Genomic DNA, 18,690 nt, shown 5'->3' on the forward strand with positions numbered 1-18,690 from the left:
ACATTAAAAAAATCACTAAGAAATTAAAAAGACTGGGTGTGGTGGCAGAAGCCTTTAATCCCAGCACTCGAGAGGCAGAGGCAGGAGGATCACTGTGAGTTCAAGTCCAGGCAGGTCTATAAAGTGAGTCCAGGACAGCCAGAGCTCTGTTACACAGAAAAACCCTGTCTTGGAAAACCAACAAATAAAATAAAATAAAATCCTAAATAAAAAAGAAAACAAACCAAAAAAAACCCCATAATCTTTAAGCCATGCCAGCATCCTGGGAGTGGTAAGGATTAATACTCTTCTGGGGCTAGTGGGACGGCAAGGTGGGTAATGGCATTTGCCATGTAGCTTGCAAGCCTGACAACGCTTTCCCCCAAAGCCAGAGGGAGGACTGACTTTATACAACTGTCCTCTGCCCTCCATGTGTGTGCACAATAAAAATAAAAAATTTAAACTGATTTGAGTCACTATTTCTAGCTCTTTGAGGGTGCGCACACAGACACACTTCTCCTGCGCTAGTGTCAGCTCACTCTGCAGCCTGGAGGCTGCAGTGAGGGCTCAAGTCTCAGGAACATGTGGGAAGGGGCTGGCCACACCAACCTGCCAGGACTCAGCTGCAGCTCGAGCGGCATTCTGCAGAATCAATAAGAAACGTACAAACAAGGAGTGAGGTGGATCGCTGTGAGTTCGAGACCGGCCTGGTCTACAAAGTGAGTCCAGGATCGCCAAAGGATACACAGAGAGACCCTGTCTCGAAAACCAAAAAAGTGAGACAGTGCTTGTCTAAAAGTTCCTCTGGGAGAGGGATCAGCTGTGAACCTTGGCCTCCTGAACTGTTTATATCCAGAAGATGGAACAAGCAGTTTCTGTAGGCTTGAGTTTCTTCAGATACAAACACAATGCCATAGAAACCTGGCCAGTGTGACAGCTTTCCTTATTGCAAATCCAACACAACTCTCAGAGGCAAATCTACCTTTAATGTGAAAACCTCAATAAAAAACTGTTTTAGCTGTAGGAACAACGGGACATCCTCCCGTCACAGGTCCGTCACTGCAGGTCAGGCTGTGGCACCTGTCTCCCAGGCATGCTGGACTGCGTGCGTGCTTACAGCGAGGCGCAGAGCCGCTCCAGCTGACCAGGGTTGCAGTTACTCAGGAACTTCAGCTCCTTCCGCCCTTCCTCTGTCGAAGCTAAAACAGAGCCAAACACACACAAGTGGCAGTTTCTTCCTGCTACAAACTGGTCAGAGGCGTCCCCACTCCAGATCAAGACGCCCTGTACCAACCCTGAGATCTTACCCCCCACCTCCGACTCGGTACCCTGCTGCTGCTCAAAGCCAGGGCTCAGCACAGGCCAGGCAGGGACCTTTCAACCAGTTAGTACTTATGTCAACGGCTCATGTAGCCCAGAGTGAACTGCGTGGCCAGAGGTGACAGCTGGGATGCTCTCAATGCACGCTATCAAAGCTGGCACTGACAGTTGAGAGCTTCTGACACAGATGTGTGAGTATGCGCTGGCTGTCAGCTCAGGAGGCTCAGACAGTGGCCTCTGAGTATGAGGTAAGCAGGGCACACAGTGAGACACTGCCTCAAGAAACAAAAGGAAAAGCATGAGACAGGCCCAGTGGAGATCTGGGCTGGCCGGCCTTCACACAGTATGACTCTTCCAAGTGAGCGGTCCTCACTAGCAGCACACGGAGCGGGGGCATGCCCTGGTGAGCGTGGCTGCAGCCCAGGCAAGGGCCAGCTACCCAGTCACTGGACTGGAAACTGTTTGCTTCTTTAGCAACAGTGCTTTGCTCTGGACAAGGTGAAAATTTAAGCAGAAATATAATTTCTTTTTTAAGTTAAACTGTAGCCATCTTCCAATCACATTTTTGTATTCTCTTGGTGTGAGAAGAACATGCACGCCTCACGTCAAGCTGAGCACTCGGGGCCACAGCTGGTGGCTGTTTTGGGAGGCCTTGAGAACGAGCAGGTTTCCGGCTCAGCAGAAGGGAGCTGGTCCCCATGGGAATGTTCTTACGGGCAACACCTTCGCCAGGCCTCTCTGCTCCTGGTGCCTTCTCACACGTCCAGGAAATGGAGCCAAGTGGCCATGACGGAGCCATCTGCGCCCACGTAAGCTATGGGTACTAGGTCACGGGGCTACCAAATGCCCTGCGCCCTGACGCAGCAGATGACGCTGAGAGCAGAGGCGGGGCAGGTGATGGTGTGACTCACCTTTCTCATGCTGAAGCCAGTTGTTCTCTAAGTAATACTGAAAAGAACTTTCAAACTCCTTCGGATTATAGTTGGAAATGAGGATGGGAAGAAAAGGCTCCAGGGCGTCAAACCCTTCCTGCAAACAAAAGGACAAAAGTCAGCTGAGAACAAATCCACAGCACTCTATACGGAAGATAACGCGGGTGGGGTCTGGGCACTGCTTGGAAGGCCAGAAATTCATGACTAGGCTGGGATAGGTAGTGAGCCCCGGTCTCAAAACAAACAAACAAAAATCAAACACCAACTAAAAGCATAAAATAACAAGAAAACAATCAATAGAAGTTTTAATTAAGACTCTATGAGTCAGGTGGGTGTGGTGACTCAGTAATCGCAGCGCTCGGGAGGCAGAGGTGCGTGATCTCTGTGACTCTGCCTGATCTACACAGGCAGTACCAAGCCAGCCAGGGCTACACAGAGAGACCTCGGAATTTACAAATTCATACTGTGGCTGGGGATACAGCTCAGAGGTAGAGGGCTGGTCTGGCATGCAAAGAACTGGAGTTTAGTTCCCCAGATCACAGAAGGAGCATAATAATAAGACTTCCCCAAACAAATCCACAGTGCAACAAAGAAGCAACTCCATCAGGGAGAAGACAAAATAATCTGAAAAGTATGTGAGGGGGTGAAACAAATGGGAAAGCTTACATTTCTGGAAATGAGGTGAAAACTATACAAGTATATGAATTTTTTGTGACATTATGGCAAAATAAAACAGTTTAAAAAGAGACATGGGGGGTGGGGGTGGGGTGGGGTGGGGGGTGCTGGAGAGCCGGCTCAGTCATTGTTATTGGAGAATACCCATGTTTGAATCCCAGAACCCACATGGTAGCCTACAACTAACCTTAAGGACATGCATGTATTCAGACAAAACATTCATAGATATAAAGTAAAAATTTAAAAACCAAAGAAAGAAAAATGAAGAGACATAAGGCTGATGAGATGCCTCAGCACGTGAAGGCACTAGCCAGTAAGCCTGATGTCGAGGGTTCAAGTCCCAGAACCCACATTGTATGGTGGGAGAACCACTTCCTGCAGGTTGCCCTCTGACCTCCACATGTGCCGTGGCATGTGAACCCTCCCAGAAATACTAAATAAGAAAAGGACAGTCTCTTAGAGCAGCAGCAGATCTTAACCTTTGTAATGCTGCGACCCCTTAATACAGTTCCTCATGGTGTGGGGACCCCCAACCATGAAATTATTTTTGCTGCTACCTCAAAGCTGTAAATTCGCTGCTGTTACGAACCACAGCGTAGACACCTGCCATGCAGGGTGCCGGCTATGGACCCACAGGCTGAGACCTGCTGCTCTAGACAGCGTGATACTCTAAGGGGAACGGGGACGCCAGGTGTGACCTTTCCCAGCAGCTCTTGAGGCAAATAGGCTGTTCGGGACTTAAAGAGAGACCCGGTTTGGCTCAAAGTCAACACGATTGCACCTCCATGCTGGAAAAAAAGAAAAAGAAAAATAGTTGAATTTTAAAAAGACGGAAACGACAGACGTACCACATAATCATATGTAGATCTTTTTCACAACAATTTCCTGGCATGTGTGGTTTAGCGTTAAGTAATTGGCAACAAATCAGTTAGTGGTTCTAGATGTGGCTCTGACAATAACTTACGACAAGATCTTAAGTTTTTTTAATTTCAATTTTGTCTGCAAGGCCTACAATCGTGGTAAGCGAATGAAGGCAGCAGAGGGGCTGGGAGTGGAGGTGGAGCGCGCTTTGCTGAGGCAGCCTGAGCTACGGAAGGAGTGCGCTTTGCTGAGGCAGCCTGAGCTACGGAAGGAGCGCGCTTTGCTGAGGCAGCCTGAGCTACGGAAGGAGCGCGCTTTGCTAAGGCAGCCTGAGCTACGGAAGGAGCGCGCTTTGCTGAGGCAGCCTGAGCTACGGAAGGAGCGCGCTTTGCTGAGGCAGCCTGAGCTACGGAAGGAGCGCGCTTTGCTGAGGCAGCCTGAGCTACGGAAGGAGCTCACGTCTGCTGTCTCGCTGGGCTTGGTGGTGCACACCCTAAGTCCCGGCAGCAGGGCGTGGGTCTCTGTGAGTACCAGGAGAGCCAGGCCTACACAGTGAGACCCTGCTTCAAATAAAAATTATGAAAGCTTAAACAAAAAAGGAGAAAGACAAAGACAGAGATGGAGGGAGAGAAAGAGATAGCCAGTAGAGAGAAGCTCCGCTGGGAAAGAGCTCTGTACAACTACAAACTGTGCGAGGAAACAGGAGAGGGGCAGGAGAGACGGGCACGCCTCCCTCCCCTGAGCGTGGGCACCCGGCACTTACCCAGTCATTTTTCACCATTTTCCTTAAGTTGTGGACTAGGGCTAGTTCCTCTGGGGCAATCTACATGTGGTCAACAAGAAAGGGAAGAGATTACAACTTGACTTTTCTGGCTGTCCCGTGAGAAAACTGAATTGATAATTAGATTTTGTTTTTGTTTGGTTTTTTTTTTTGAGACAGGGTCTCTCTGTGTAGTCTTGGCTGTCCTGGACTCACTTTGTAGACCAGGCTGGCCTCGAACTCACAGCGATCCGCCTGCCTCTGCCTCCCGAGTGTTGGGATTAAAAGCGTGCGCCACCATGCCTGGTGATAATTAGATTTAAAAAAAAGAGGTTTTTAACTGCTATAATTGTAGTTCCTAAACATACTTCCTGTGGAATAAGACAGAAGGAGGGAGAAAGGAGAGGAAGAGGCAGGGAGGAGAGTGGTTAACTGTACCAAGTGCCCCAATATTTCTGACCTCTACATAGGTCACAGCCTCCCTCTGAAAACACAGCAGTTAGATACAAGGCGAGAGTAAAGCTCCTGGAGCCTCCACCAGCCTGCTCTCCCCAGCACGATGCCCTGGTCTACATGCATAATGGAGCATGCCATGTGCTGGGCAGCACTTCATCAAGCAGGGAATGTGGCATCAGGCTGGCTCAGAGGCAAGCCGGTGGGCTTCGTGACCAGGGCTTCATGGGGATGCAGTGAGACAGGAGCAGCCCCCGGGGCCGGTGGTGCCATCCACGGTCTGGGTGTCACTCCTCCATGTCCTCTGCTTCAGCCCCTGTCCCCAGGTTCCTGCCCTGACTTCCTTCTGATTGTCATGTGGACTTGCCATTTTCCCCCACAGGGTGCTTTGGGCCATGATGTTTGACCACAGCAATAGCAAACCAACTAGGACCGATCACTTTCTTTTTAATCTAATTCACTGTGCACCTCTTTCCCTGCTTTTGCAGTGCTGGAGATGGAGCCTGAGTCAGGTGTGGGGTGCACACCTGTAATCCCAACAACTAAGAGGCAGAGGCAGGCAGCTCTGTGAGTTTGAGGCCAGCCTGGTCTACAGAGTTCCAGGACAGCCAAGGCTACACAGAGAAACCCTGTCTTAGAACCACACTGCTGGCTTGTTACTATTCACTATCCTTTTGTCGTTGTTGTTGTTTTTTGAAGATTTATTTATTATGTATACAGTATTCTGCCTGCATGTATAACTACACAACAGAACAGGGCACCAGATCCCATTGTAGATGGTTGGGAGCCACCATGTGGTTTCTGGGAACTGAACTCAAACCTTTGGAAGAACAGCCAGTGCTCTTAACCTCTGAGCCATCTCTCCAGCCCTGGTTGTTTTTAAAGATGTAGTTATTTTTATGTGCATGAGTGTTTTTCCAGAATGTACGTATGCGCCAGTGGTGGAGCCCTGGAACTACAGTTACAATGGCTGTGAGCTGCCCGCTGGGCGCTGGGAACCAAACCGGAGTCCTCAGCAGGAACAGTCAGCTGACCACTCGGCTGCTGTTCCACTTCCACACTTAGTTCAAATCCCAGAGCGAACAACTATCCTCTAGGACCCATAAAGAACAGCACAGACCTCTGTCCATGATAGAATAGAGAAAACAAAATATTCCTACCAGGGTTCTGTCCTCTCTTTTCAGTGTGGTCCTTCCCCAAAGGGCGTTGACTCCGTCCACTGCCACCAGGAGACGAAAGAGCCCCGAGGAACTCTGCCTCTTGAGCTCCTTCAGCACGATGCCAACAGCATCGGTGGCCGTCCTCGCCCGGGTAATGCCCTGTGGGGAGAGGCTGGGTTGCGCGCTGCCTTCCCTGGCTGGGAAGGCTGCGGCTCCCCTGTGTGCTGTACCTGTTCAACAACTTCTCCCAGAGGACGGCCCTTCTCAGTGCTCTCTCGCTTATTCCAAACATACTTGTCTTGAACCTTTATCTAAAGGAAAGCAAACAAAATAAGAAAATAAAGCAGGCTGCTTGTTTAGGCTGAAGCCTTTCCATATCAGGAAGGTGCCCACAGGAGTCCGATGAGTCATAAGGTGGGACAATGCAGAAACGAAAGACTTCTAACCTCTCTCCCTGGAGCTTGCTGGTGGGGGTGGGGGTGGGGCGGAGACTGGGTCTCACACTTTAGCCAGGGCTGCTGGGCAACTCAAGAGAGTGACCTGCCTCAGCCTTCTAAGTGCTGGGATTAAAGATGTCTGTCCCCCTGGCCAAAAAATGCCCAAACAGGACATTGGCATTGTCAACCCACACTACAGTACTCACTATCAAATCCTGAGCCTAAAGCATACTAGGTAAGTCCTTTCCCACTGAGCTGCTCCTAAGCCAGGGCACTCACATTTTCAAAAATGTTTATTTTTGTATGTGCATGTGCATGTATGTATATGTGGGTATGTGTGAGCCACGGTGCAGGTGTGGGGGTCACAGTGCATGTGTGTATGTGAGGGTGGGTGTGAGCCACGGTGCAGATGTGGGGGTCACAGTGCATGTGTGTATGTGAGGGTGGGTGTGAGCCACGGTGCAGATGTGGGGGTCACAGTGCATGTGTGTATGTGAGGGTGGGTGTGAGCCACGGTGCAGATGTGGGGGTCACAGTGCATGTATGTATATGTGGGTATGTGTGAGCCATGGTGCAGATGTGGGGGTCACAGTGCATGTATGTATATGTGGGTATGTGTGAGCCACGGTGCAGGTGTGGGGGTCACAGTGCATGTGTGTATGTGAGGGTGGGTGTGAGCCACGGTGCAGATGTGGGGGTCACAGTGCATGTGTGTATGTGAGGGTGTGTGTGAGCCACGGTGCAGATGTGGGGGTCACAGTGCATGTGTGTATGTGAGGGTGGGTGTGAGCCACGGTGCAGATGTGGGGGTCACAGTGCATGTGTGTATGTGAGGGTGGGTATGAGCCATGGTGCAGATGTGGGGGTCACAGTGCATGTGTGTATGTGAGGGTGTGTGTGAGCCATGGTGCAGATGTGGGGGTCACAGTGCATGTGTGTATGTGAGGGTGGGTGTGAGCCACGGTGCAGATGTGGGGGTCACAGTGCATGTATGTATGTGAGGGTGGGTGTGAGCCATGGTGCAGATGTGGGGGTCACAGTGCATGTGTGTATGTGAGGGTGGGTGTGAGCCATGGTGCAGATGTGGGGGTCACAGTGCATGTGTATATGTGCGGGTGGGTGTGAGCCACGGTGCAGGTGTGGGGGTCACAGTGCATGTATGTATGTGAGGGTGGGTGTGAGCCACGGTGCAGGTGTGGGGGTCACAGTTCATGTGTGTATGTGAGGGTGGGTGTGAGCCACGGTGCAGATGTGGGGGTCACAGTGCATGTGTGTATGTGAGGGTGTGTGTGAGCCACGGTGCAGATGTGGGGGTCACAGTGCATGTGTGTATGTGAGGGTGGGTGTGAGCCACGGTGCAGATGTGGGGGTCACAGTGCATGTATGTATATGTGGGTATGTGTGAGCCACGGTGCAGATGTGGGGGTCACAGTGCATGTGTGTATGTGAGGGTGTGTGTGAGCCATGGTGCAAGTATGGGGGGGTGTCACAGCCCTGCCCATCATGTGGGTCCCTGCTTTCTAACTCGGGTCACGAGGTGCAGTGACAACTGCTTCATCTGCTGCGCCGTCTTGCCAGCAATGCCGCTATTAAACTCTTATGTGAGCCTTTTTACTTGCAGTGCTAAAGCCTAAGGCACTAATGCTGCCCCTGTGCATTCCTGGTTGAGGCAGAAAGGCTGTAAGTTCAAGGCCAGCCTGGGGTGCACAGTAGGCTCAGCGCCAACTACACAGGTAATGAAACCAAACAAAATGAAACTGGAATGCATAATTTTACTCTCATGTTTCTGGTTTATCTCAGAAACAGTAAAAATCAATTCAGACTTTAGTTTACTATCCACTAAATGAAAGCTTACTGCGGCCACCTCACTGACAACAACAAATGAGTTTTAAGTTGTCAGCCCACTGTGGAGCACAAAGTACTCAAGGGCTACACACTGGCTTATCTGTTCGTGACTACAATGCCAGTTCTCTACAGTGTGCCAACTACTCGAGGGACAAAGACGACACATTCTTCCTCAGTGCAAAGGTCATCCAACAGTGAATTCCTGAGTGCGGGCACCTGGCTCAGGAAGCGCTCATTTGTAATTTTGAAGTTCTTCAGCCAGGCAGAGGCCTCTAAGGGTTGATCAAAGCGCTGTTTGTTGTAAGCTGACTGCAGAAGCTCCCGGCAGTTTTTCACCCAAAGATGAGCTAAAAATGCAAAAGAAAACAACTTAGGAACTGACTTTAGTAACTTGAAACACTATATGCTTTTTTGTAAAGATTTGGTTTATTTCTTTTTTTAAGATTTACTTATTTATTAAATACACAGTGCTCTGCCTGCTTGTACACCTGTAGGCCAGAAGAGGGCAGCAGATCTGACTATGGTCATGAGCTACCATGTGGTTGCTGGGAACTGAACTCAGGACCTATGCAAGAGCAGCCAGTGAGTGCTCTTAACTTCTGAGCCATCTCTCCAGCCCGAGACTTTATTTCTTTCACTTTGTACTATGGGTGTTTTGACTGCAGAGGTCAGAAGTGTTGGCTCCCCAGGCCCTGGAGTTACTGATGCTATGAGCTGCCATGTTGGTGCTGCCAACTGCACCTGGGTTCTCTGCAAGAGTGGCCAGTGGTCTTGCTCTTAACTGCTGAGCTGTCTCTCCAGCACCACGAATGACTTCTTAATTTATGAGAAACATTAAAAAATAGAGCAACACGGTTTCTCGTGTGTGGTGGCACCGGGCACTGGGCCTCTATGTTCTTGCTTTTACACTGAACATTACGTTATAATCAGTACAGGAGACATCAAGTCTTTCTGCCTCCTGCCAATTTTTAAAGGCAAAGTAGAAAATGTGTATATTTAAACTTTGAACAAAAGAGGATATTTGCAAAGTATGAGGATTCGAGTCTATACTGAACAACTCTAAGGAGCCAAGGAGTGCTAAGGCTACAGTGACTGACAGAAAAACAAAAGCAAAAACACTGTCTGTGGTGGAGCCTTGGGAGGCTGAGGCGAGTGGTGTGGGTTATTTTAGCTCAAGAATTTAGAGCCAGCATGGACAGAATAGCATGGCCACTGCCTCTTGAGCAGTCACAGTGCTGCCCAGCAGCAAGAGGCCTGACACACAGGACAGACAGGATGCCCTTACCGTCTGGGATGTGCAGAATCAGCCAGTCACGTTTTGCACAGAAATGAACGGCATGGCAAAGACTGAGGGTTTTTCCTGTTCCCTTCTCCCCATCTAAAGCCTATGTTAAAGAAAATGTCAGAAGCAACACATTTCCCATCAACAGCCTTTCTCAGCTGGGTGTGGTGCAAGCCACCAATCCCAGCACTCAGGAGAGGTGAGACACACGGCAGGGGGCCGGGAGGGGGCAGAGGCAGCCAGACCTGGATGAGGTTGAGGCCAGCCAGGGTTACATAACAAGCCCTTGTCTCAAAACACAAACAAACAAACAAACAAACAAACAAAAACCCACCCCAAAACCAAACAGCACCACAATCAACTTTTCCCTTCTCCCCAAATGAGGGTACGGCCTTCAGAGGACCAGCATGCTGGAAAGGATACAGAGAAGATACCGCACAGCTGGATGAGCAAAATTGGTATTTTTCAGGTATCCCAGAAGCTCGAGAGCTGGCTTCCTTACCATCAGACAAGCTTCGCCGAAAGTCTTCACCTAATCAGACAGGAGGAGGAGGAGGAAGGTGGGCCATTCTGACCACGCGCATGCTAAGCCTGACCCAGCAAACCAGAGCTCCAAACTCATCTGTATCCAGTGAGAGGTTGGTACTGAATTTGAAAGTCTACCCAGGTATCTTAGCTAACCTTGAGGCACACTGCGGTACATCAGGTAAACTGGCTCCTGATGCGGCTGCTTTGTATTTTATTTCGTGAGGACAGGATGAGAAGCAGAGCTCTGTGCACAGCAGGCAAATGGACGCATGCGCTCTGCTCGCAAGCACGGCCCTCCGCTCCAGTGCTGTTGCTTTATAGACTCCCCCTTCCCACACAAACCCTACTGCTGGAGTAGGACGTGACAAGCCCAGGCGGGACAGCGTACATGAGAGAAAAACAAAGGGGGCAGGACTGTCTTATCAGCAAGAAAACAGCGGGAGGAAGCCTCGGTGAAGACGGGCTTATGGGAAAGAACTGGATGAGTGGCATGGGTTGAGGAGGAACGGTCTCCCCAGAACTCATGTGCTTGAGGGCAGCTCACAGCTCATCACTCAGAGGTGGGACTCTGGGAGCAACAGGTCACAATGGCTCTGAATTTATCCAAGCACCAATGATGGATTCGTGATTTGATGGCATTATTCGAAGATGGGGCCTAATTAGGAAATCAGGTCCACTGAGTGCATATCATAAAAGGGTCTATCCTGGCCAGGCATAGTGGCGCACACCTGAAATCCCAGCACTCAGGTAGGCAGAGGCAGGTGGATCGCCAGCCTGGTCTAGAAATTGAGACCAGGACAGCCAAGGCTACACAGAGAAACCCTGTCTCGAAAAACCAAAAGGAAAAATAACAACAAAACAAACCAAAAACCAAAACCAAAACTATATTCCTCTCTTTGCTTCCTCACTGCCATGCCTTCTGCCAGGACGCTGTGTCACGAGAGCAATGGAGCCCGCTAACCTGAAAAATTTGAAATTAAAACATGAAATTGCTTTCCTCAGGGATTTTTTTTTGCCACAAGAAAAGATAACTGACATACTACCGTATTTTTCGTACCATAATATGCATCTGACCATAAGATGCACTCAGTTTTTTGAGCAGTAAAACAAGAAAAAATATTCTGAACCAAATTAGTACTAGATTAATAAAATATTTATTTAAATATAACAAAACACGGTAGTATTAAACAGTGTTAACGCAACAGGAGGAAAAGACTTAGAGACTCAAGCACTTTTCTAGTTTTCTGGAAACCAAAAACACTCATCATCACTAGTGTCACAATTTAGGATGCTCAGTTGCCGACAATCATTTGTAGCACTTTCTTCCCTATCTTCATATATGGTATTATCTTCAGTTCCATCTAAGGCATCTTTGCTAATGCCACATATTTTGAATGATTGTACAATGATGTCCCCCTTCACTGACTGTCATGATGTTCTAACCCATCACACACTCAAGTGACAGCGGGCCTCTTCATCCGTCCTGTTGGAGTCAGATCACGGTTCCCAGCAGGCATCCATTTGTTCTACTCTTCTCTCATAAAGACTTTAGATGGTTTGTTGATTGAAACATTGAGAGATTGCAACTGGCTGGTAAGACCCACAGAAATTACAGCTAGATGAGCCCTGACCTCTTTAAATCTGTTTTTTGTTGTTCTGCTTGTATGTGCTCTGAACTGGTTAAGCACTAATAAAGCAGATTTTTTTCAGAAGCCTCCCGAGTGCGGGGCTTAAGGCTTGTGCCACCACGCCCTGCTGAATATTCTCTCTTCAAGAAACACATCTGGATATTACATGAGGCAGAGAACGTTACTCATACTCAGTCACTGCCGACCACCCCATAGCCATAAGGGGCCCCTACAATGATGGATTGTTTCCATTCGAAGGTTTAGGCATGGAAGGACAGACATGACAGTGGACTGGTACCTACCTGAATTCCTTCACGATCAGGATGTGCTAGCAAGGGGATCTGTGCCTTTCTGCACCGAGGAAATGGCTCAGTTGCCTAGAATCCTCACCCCTAAAGCACTCACACTTGCCCCAAAAGAGGCACCTATTGCACTGTGGGGACCAATGGAATGGCCACACTTGGCTAATGCATGGTTTACTGATGGTCCATCAACTACCGGAGGAACTGAACTGCTGAAAAACGGCAGCCTATAAACCGGGGGATGGACTGGCCAATCCTGAGGGAGGAACCACATAGTCAGCAGAGCACTACTGGCTACCAGAGAACAACCAGGAAACAAAAGGCAACTCTCTATCTTCCCCAGTTCATGGTGTGTGCGCACTAGTATAGCTGTGTGGTCATCAAAGGGAAAGCCACTAACTGGCAGAGGCGCACACAGTTTGAGGCTTGTGGAGAAGGAACATTCCTTCTCGTCTGAGAAGAAAGGTCAGCAGGCTACTTTCTCTGCCTATCTGAGCTAGCAGGCTTTCACACCAGCATCTGGCTCCCTAGTCTTCACTGGCAACATCAAACGATTGAGGTTTTGCTAAAAACCAACAGGATCTCACACCTTGGCCAAGGCTGGCCTATTACTCACCATGCTGTCCAAACTGGCCCCAAACTTGAAGCAATCCTTCCACTGGTGCCTCTTAAGCACTGGGATTGCAGGGACGTGCCAGCACACCTACCTTAAATTCACTTACAAATAATGATCTGAATGCCAAGAGTACTAGAAACTTGATCAGTAATTCAAGGAAAAAGGTACTGTGCATTAAAAAGACTACTTAGCTGGTTCTAAAGTGTATTTAAGTGCCTAACAAAAGATAAACATTAGTAACTGTGTGTTTATGAGTCCACAGCTATCTTTCAGAAATGTCAAGGCTTCTCTGAATCCATTTAACCCTTTCCCCGCCATCTGTATGCTCTGCCTTAGGCTTCCCTCCTCTGCTCCCTGCTTGAGCACCTGCATGGTGTATCGAGGCGGCAGGCCGTGAGGAAACACTGTCTTCAGATCCTGGAGGGGGATGCTGTAGTGCTGACCCTCATGCTGCTCGCCATGCTTAGCCTGGAAACACAAGCAGGAAGAAGAGGTCACAGCGTGATCCAGGCCTTGAAAAGACGATGGGTGTGGCTAGACACTGCCTATCATCCTAGCACTCAAAGGCTGAAGCAGGAGAATTACCCTGAATTTAGGCCAGTCTAGGCTACAGGGACCCTACATCAATCAATCATCAATCAAACAAATAAAATTAAGCCTAAAAACCAGCTAAGCACTGCCACCACCCAGAGCAGAGACCGCCTGCTTGCCAGGCTGCAGCTGGTAAAACAGTAACATCCTAGAGCAGGGAATGTATTTCTTTTTGAGGTAGGGTCTTGCTATGCAGCCAGGCTGGCTGGAAACTTTTGCTCGTCTTCCTACTGCAGCTTCCAGACCACTGAGATCACACCAGGCCTGGCTTTTCATTGTTGTTGGGAGAGCAGGCTGGGTCATACGAGTAAACATATGGTGCAGGATATTTGATCCCATTGTGATCCCTGAGATTGTGAACTGTAAAAACCTGTCTTTTGTTTGGCATGATTAAGCCCTAACACACACCTTTAACCCAAGAGCTATCCGTACATAAGATTTAATAAAGTTAAACCTAGGTCAAGAGGCAGAGCAAGAAGGCAGCTGACAGGGATTAACATGTGTGGGGGCGCTCTGAGCTGAGGGGTGTTTAAGACAGTGTAGAAGTAGAAGGGCTCTTAGCTTTTGCTTTTAGCTCTTCAGCTCTTCAGCTCCTTGGCCTTTGGCCTTGGGTTTTTTGGCCTTTTCCTCCTGGGCTGCCAGCTAAGTTAGTGAGCCTTTTGGGCCTTTTCCACTGGGACATGAGAAGGAAGGTCAGCTGGGTGGTTTCTCTGCCTCTCTGAGGTAGCAGGCTTTCTCACCTTGGCATCTGGCTCCTGATTCTTCATTGGTAAAATATAATGTTTGGGATTTTCTTTTAAAACAACATGTACTTGTTGCCAAGCTTGACAACCCCAGTTCAAAACACAGGACTAACATGGTAGGAGATTAATTTCCAAAAGTTGTCCATTGATCCACGACACAGGCACAGATCTACCCCCGCCCCCCAAAACAAATATATCAAATAAACTGCTGGTGTCCCCAAATCCAGTGTATACTGTATGGAGTTGGTGGCCTGCTTAATGAAAAATTGGTTGTTCAGCAATAAACTGTTGATGGGGATAAACGTAATTTTTGCCACCTGGATTCTTTTATGCTATGAAGAATGTTCCAGTCATGTGGCAAGATCATCTGCATGATGCTGTTGCCATAGAAACCCCAGAGGACTTGAAAAATAGCACTGAAAGACACTGAAGCGACTTAATTAATTTATTCTATTTCATTTTGCATTTGTGAGAATAGGTGAATACTGAGGACAAAATTTAAACACGCCCATTTGAAATCGTTTTGGTGGAGGGCTTCTTTCTGTATTTCTACACAGATACATTAGGATGAGAAGAATGAGGTTGGGACAAGCATATAAAAAAAGGGCAATGGCTTCCTTCCCATTAAAGAAAGCACAGACCACACACCGATTTCACTTGTAAGAGACGGCACCATCACTGGGCATGAGCCAAAAATGTCAGTCAGGGTTTGTTTTTTGTTTTTTTCGAGACAGGGTTTCTCGTGGCCTTGGCTGTCCTGGACTCACTGTGTAGACAGGCTGGCCTCGAACTCACAGTGATTCGCCTGCCTCTGCCTCCCAAGTGCTGGGATTAAAGGCATGCACCACCACGCCCGGCTGTCAGGCAGGGTTTAAACTCAAAATAGGAACACTACTGCTGACAAGACACCAGGAAAGCTGCTTAGAAAGGAAAAATGGGGTGTCACATCAGTTGGCTATAACAAATTAAGTGCGTGACAAATCCACACACTAGCAAAGGGCTATGCCCCCCTGTTTTCAAGTACAATTCTATTAGAAGGCAACCATATACCTGTTTGCTTACAGCAGGGCTGAAGAGCCATAAAGGACACTGAAGCAGAAGTCAAAAATACGCACAAGTGCTTATTTAAAGAAAGCTCGGCCCAATAAAACATCAATAATTAGTATGAAACTTACTCAGAAGGAATTACATTTTGAGACAGGGTCTGCCTGCATAGCCCTGGCTGCCTTGGAATTCACTATGTAGGCCACCTTGGCCTCAAACTCACAGAGATCCTCTGCCTTTGCTGGGATTAAACATGTGTCCCATCACACCCAGTTTAATTTTAGCTAATTTTTAATTCGGCACGATTCTTGGTACTAGGTAGGGTCATTATTAAGCTCACATTAGGAAGAGTTCCACAGCACCACAGGGCTTCTGGGAAGAGCTGTGCTACAGTGTCTCACGTATGTGAGCGCATGTAAACCAGTTTCCGGATACATAAAAGGATTATATGGCAACACAAGGTATAATTTCTGAAACCCCACCCACACCAGCAACTTACCGGGTCACTGTCACTGGTGCGGGAAACAGCTCTGGGACGCTCAGCTGGCATCTGAGTGCTCTGAGTTACTTGGGCACTCACATGTAAAAAACATCTTGGGTCCAGCTACAAAGGAAAAGTGTTTTAGTGTTCTGGAATCATCATGGTTTTGTTGTTGCTTCTCCCTTGCCCCCCTCTAGCACCCCTCCCCCCAGACAAGGTTTCTCTGTGTAGCCTTGGCTGTCCTGTACTCCCTTTGTAGACCAGGCTGACCTCGAACTTACAGAGCTCCACCTGCTTCTGATTCACTGAGTCCTGGGATTACAGGCAAGTGCCACTGTGCCAGGCAGAATCATGTTTTTAATGCTTGTTGTCTTTATCAGGGAAAATATGACAGTAAAATATATTTTAGTTCTATATAAAATGGATCCTCATAAGTAATTCCATAAATTCAGCCATATTATTTATCCTTTGAATCTGTTTTAGTACATATATTGCTATACAGAGCTCTGTCCTACATGGAAACAAATCTGTCAGATTGCTAAGGAGTTCAGCAAAGCTACTGATAAGCTAACTAACTTTCTCGTTGTTGGGACGGTCTCCCTACAGAGTGCAGAGCGGCCTCAAGCCTACCACACTCTTGTCTCAGCTTCTTAAGTGCTGAGATTAATTGCCGAGTCTTCTTTCCCAGTCACACTTTAATTTTTTTTTTTTTAAACCTAGGATCTTGCTTAATTGCCCAGGCTGGCCTTGAATTCTGGGCTCAGTGATTCTCCTACTCCACATTAGGAGTGCTGGGAACACAGAGCAGAGGGCAGGTGTACCCCTGTGCTCAGCTCAGGAAAGCTGTGTGATTCTAACAGCGCGACTTTTGGCGGCAAAGGAACTGCAGCCTCCCCCAGGAGCGGCCAGTGCAATGTGCTTCAGTGTGGATGGTTGTACAGCGGTTCTTTCTTGCTCACAGGATGTGTCTGGACTTGAACTCAGGTCTGGCAGCATCGGTCTCCCAAACGATGGGATTAAAGGTGATAGTTATAAAATTATACCTTTTATAGTTGCCCCTCCCCCTTTCTTTTTGACAGGGTCTGACTGTGTCTGGCATTGAACTCTAAAGATCTGCCTCACACTGGGATTAAAGGTGTGTGCCATGGCTGGCCTGTAATGGTAACCTTGCTAGCAATGGTCTAGAAAATAAGAATCTTTGATTAGTGACATGTAATAAGGGAGTTTAAAATTAAAAAATATATATCTAAAAGCTGGTGGGACATGGTGGCGCACGCCTTTAATCCTACCACTTGGGAGACAGAGGCAGGTGGATCACTGTGAGTTCAAGGCCAGCCTTGTCTACAAAGTGAGTCTAGGACAGCCAAAGCTGCACAGAGAAACCCTATCTCGAAAAACCAAAAAAGAAAAAAGAAAAGAAAGAAAGAAAGAAAGAAAAACCCCAAACTGAAAGAAACCCTTTCTGCCTCCAAACTGGCTTTGGTCAGGGTGTTTAATCACAGTATAAGAAACCCTCACCAACATGACATCCACATTCAATACCCAAATATCCTTCTTGCTGGTGCACATCTTTAATCCCAGCACTTCGGAAGCACAGGTGGATCTCTGTGAGTTCAAGGCCAGCCTGGTCTACAAAGCAAGTCCAGGACAACCATGGCAACACAGAGAAATCCTGTCTCAAAAAAACCAACCAACCAATCAAAAAAAAAAAACTTTTTTATTATCTTTTGTTTTTGCTAAACATTACTTTTATTTTTAAAAAAAGATTTATTTATTTATTATTATGTATACAGTGCTCTGCTTGTATGTACATCTTCAGGCCAGAAGATCTCATTATAGATGGTTGTGAGCCACCATGTGGTTGCTGGGAATTGAACTCATGACCTTTGGAAGAGCGGCCAGTGCTCTTAACCTCTGAGCCATCTCTCCAGCTCCCATTACCTTTATTTTTTAGACAAAGTCTCACTCCTGGCTGGCCTGGATCTTACTATGCAGACCAGGATACTCTTGAAATCATAGAAAACCAAATGTCTCTGCCTCTACATAAGATTTAAAAACAAAACAAAAAAAACAACATTTATTTGTGCTTGTATATGCACGTAAATGTTTACATAAATGTGGAAATCAAAGGACAGCGTAGGGAAAGTCCTCTCTCTCTATCATGTGGGTCCCAGGAATTGAACTCAGGTTGTCAAGGTTGGCACCAAATTCTTTAACCCTTTGAGCCACTCTGCCAACTTCCCTTTCACGTTCTAAATTAATTTTTTTCATGTTTATGTATGTCTGGGAGCATACTAGCATGCCCATGTACATGCCAGAGTACTGTGCCACTGAGGTATTGACTCTCCCTTAACCTGGGGCTGGGGGTCACAGTTTTCTCTCCCAGTCTGGAAGCCGGAAGTCCCAGTGATTCTCTCATAGATGGAATTACAGTCACTGTGAGATCCCAGCTTACAAGGGTGCTGAGCCTGAACTCCGGCCCTTGGCTTGTGCAGCACTGCTCTTAGCCAGCAGGCCGTCTCCTCAGTCCTCCATACATTGTGGTTTGTGTGTGTGTGTATATGCATTCACGTATGTGCGGAGGGTAGAGGTCAACAACAGGCACCTTCCTTAGTCACTTCCTTTTTTATTTTTCCCAAATAGGGTCTCTCTCACCGACATGAACACTGTGGCTGACCAGCAAGCTCCTAGCAGCGTCCTGTGGCCGCCCCCTGCCTGCACACCAGCTCTGAAACACTACTGGCAGATTTCAACATGAAGCGGCAGTGCAAAGACACAGGCTGCTGTGGTCTTCAGAATGCATGGGCACCGGCCAGTTCCACAGCAGCGGCGGCCACGTCTGCGCAACAGTTCAGCAGTTGCTCTAACCTGCGAACAGGCAGTTACTTCTGCTACAGAGCCGGGAGTGGAAATACTTTCAGTCATTTAGAACCAAGCCCAGCTGAGAGCAGCTGGAGCGCTGTCTTCTCTTGCCGCGGCAGCCTATGTCACAGAGAAGCAAGCGCAGCACAGGGGGAGGAGCTGCAGAGATGGCCCAGCAGTTCCGAGCACTG

The 18,690-nt window shown here is 48.0% G+C and overlaps 1 protein-coding gene across 5 annotated transcripts in view; it reads right to left on the minus strand.

The window, feature by feature from the left end:
• Positions 1-943: 943 nt before the first annotated feature.
• The window catches only part of DAP3 (death associated protein 3), a 35,136-nt gene continuing 17,389 nt past the window's right edge, over positions 944-18,690 (minus strand). For all 5 annotated transcript variants that reach the window (XM_084768972.1, XM_084768975.1, XM_084768973.1 and 2 more), the window contains 11 exons: positions 15,656-15,760; positions 13,145-13,246; positions 10,128-10,236; positions 9,708-9,800; positions 8,639-8,769; positions 6,371-6,451; positions 6,141-6,299; positions 4,531-4,590; positions 3,605-3,694; positions 2,211-2,328; positions 944-1,178 (listed from right to left, as the gene is read on the minus strand). In XM_084768972.1, coding sequence (XP_084625098.1) covers positions 1,093-1,178; positions 2,211-2,328; positions 3,605-3,694; positions 4,531-4,590; positions 6,141-6,299; positions 6,371-6,451; positions 8,639-8,769; positions 9,708-9,800; positions 10,128-10,236; positions 13,145-13,246; positions 15,656-15,760 — 1,134 coding nt within the window. In that variant the 3' untranslated portion in view covers positions 944-1,092. The remainder of the gene's footprint in view (positions 1,179-2,210; positions 2,329-3,604; positions 3,695-4,530; positions 4,591-6,140; positions 6,300-6,370; positions 6,452-8,638; positions 8,770-9,707; positions 9,801-10,127; positions 10,237-13,144; positions 13,247-15,655; positions 15,761-18,690) is intronic.

This window comes from Acomys minous (assembly GCF_964271855.1).
Source record: "Acomys minous genome assembly, chromosome: 19".
Classification (NCBI taxonomy): domain Eukaryota; kingdom Metazoa; phylum Chordata; class Mammalia; order Rodentia; family Muridae; genus Acomys; species Acomys minous.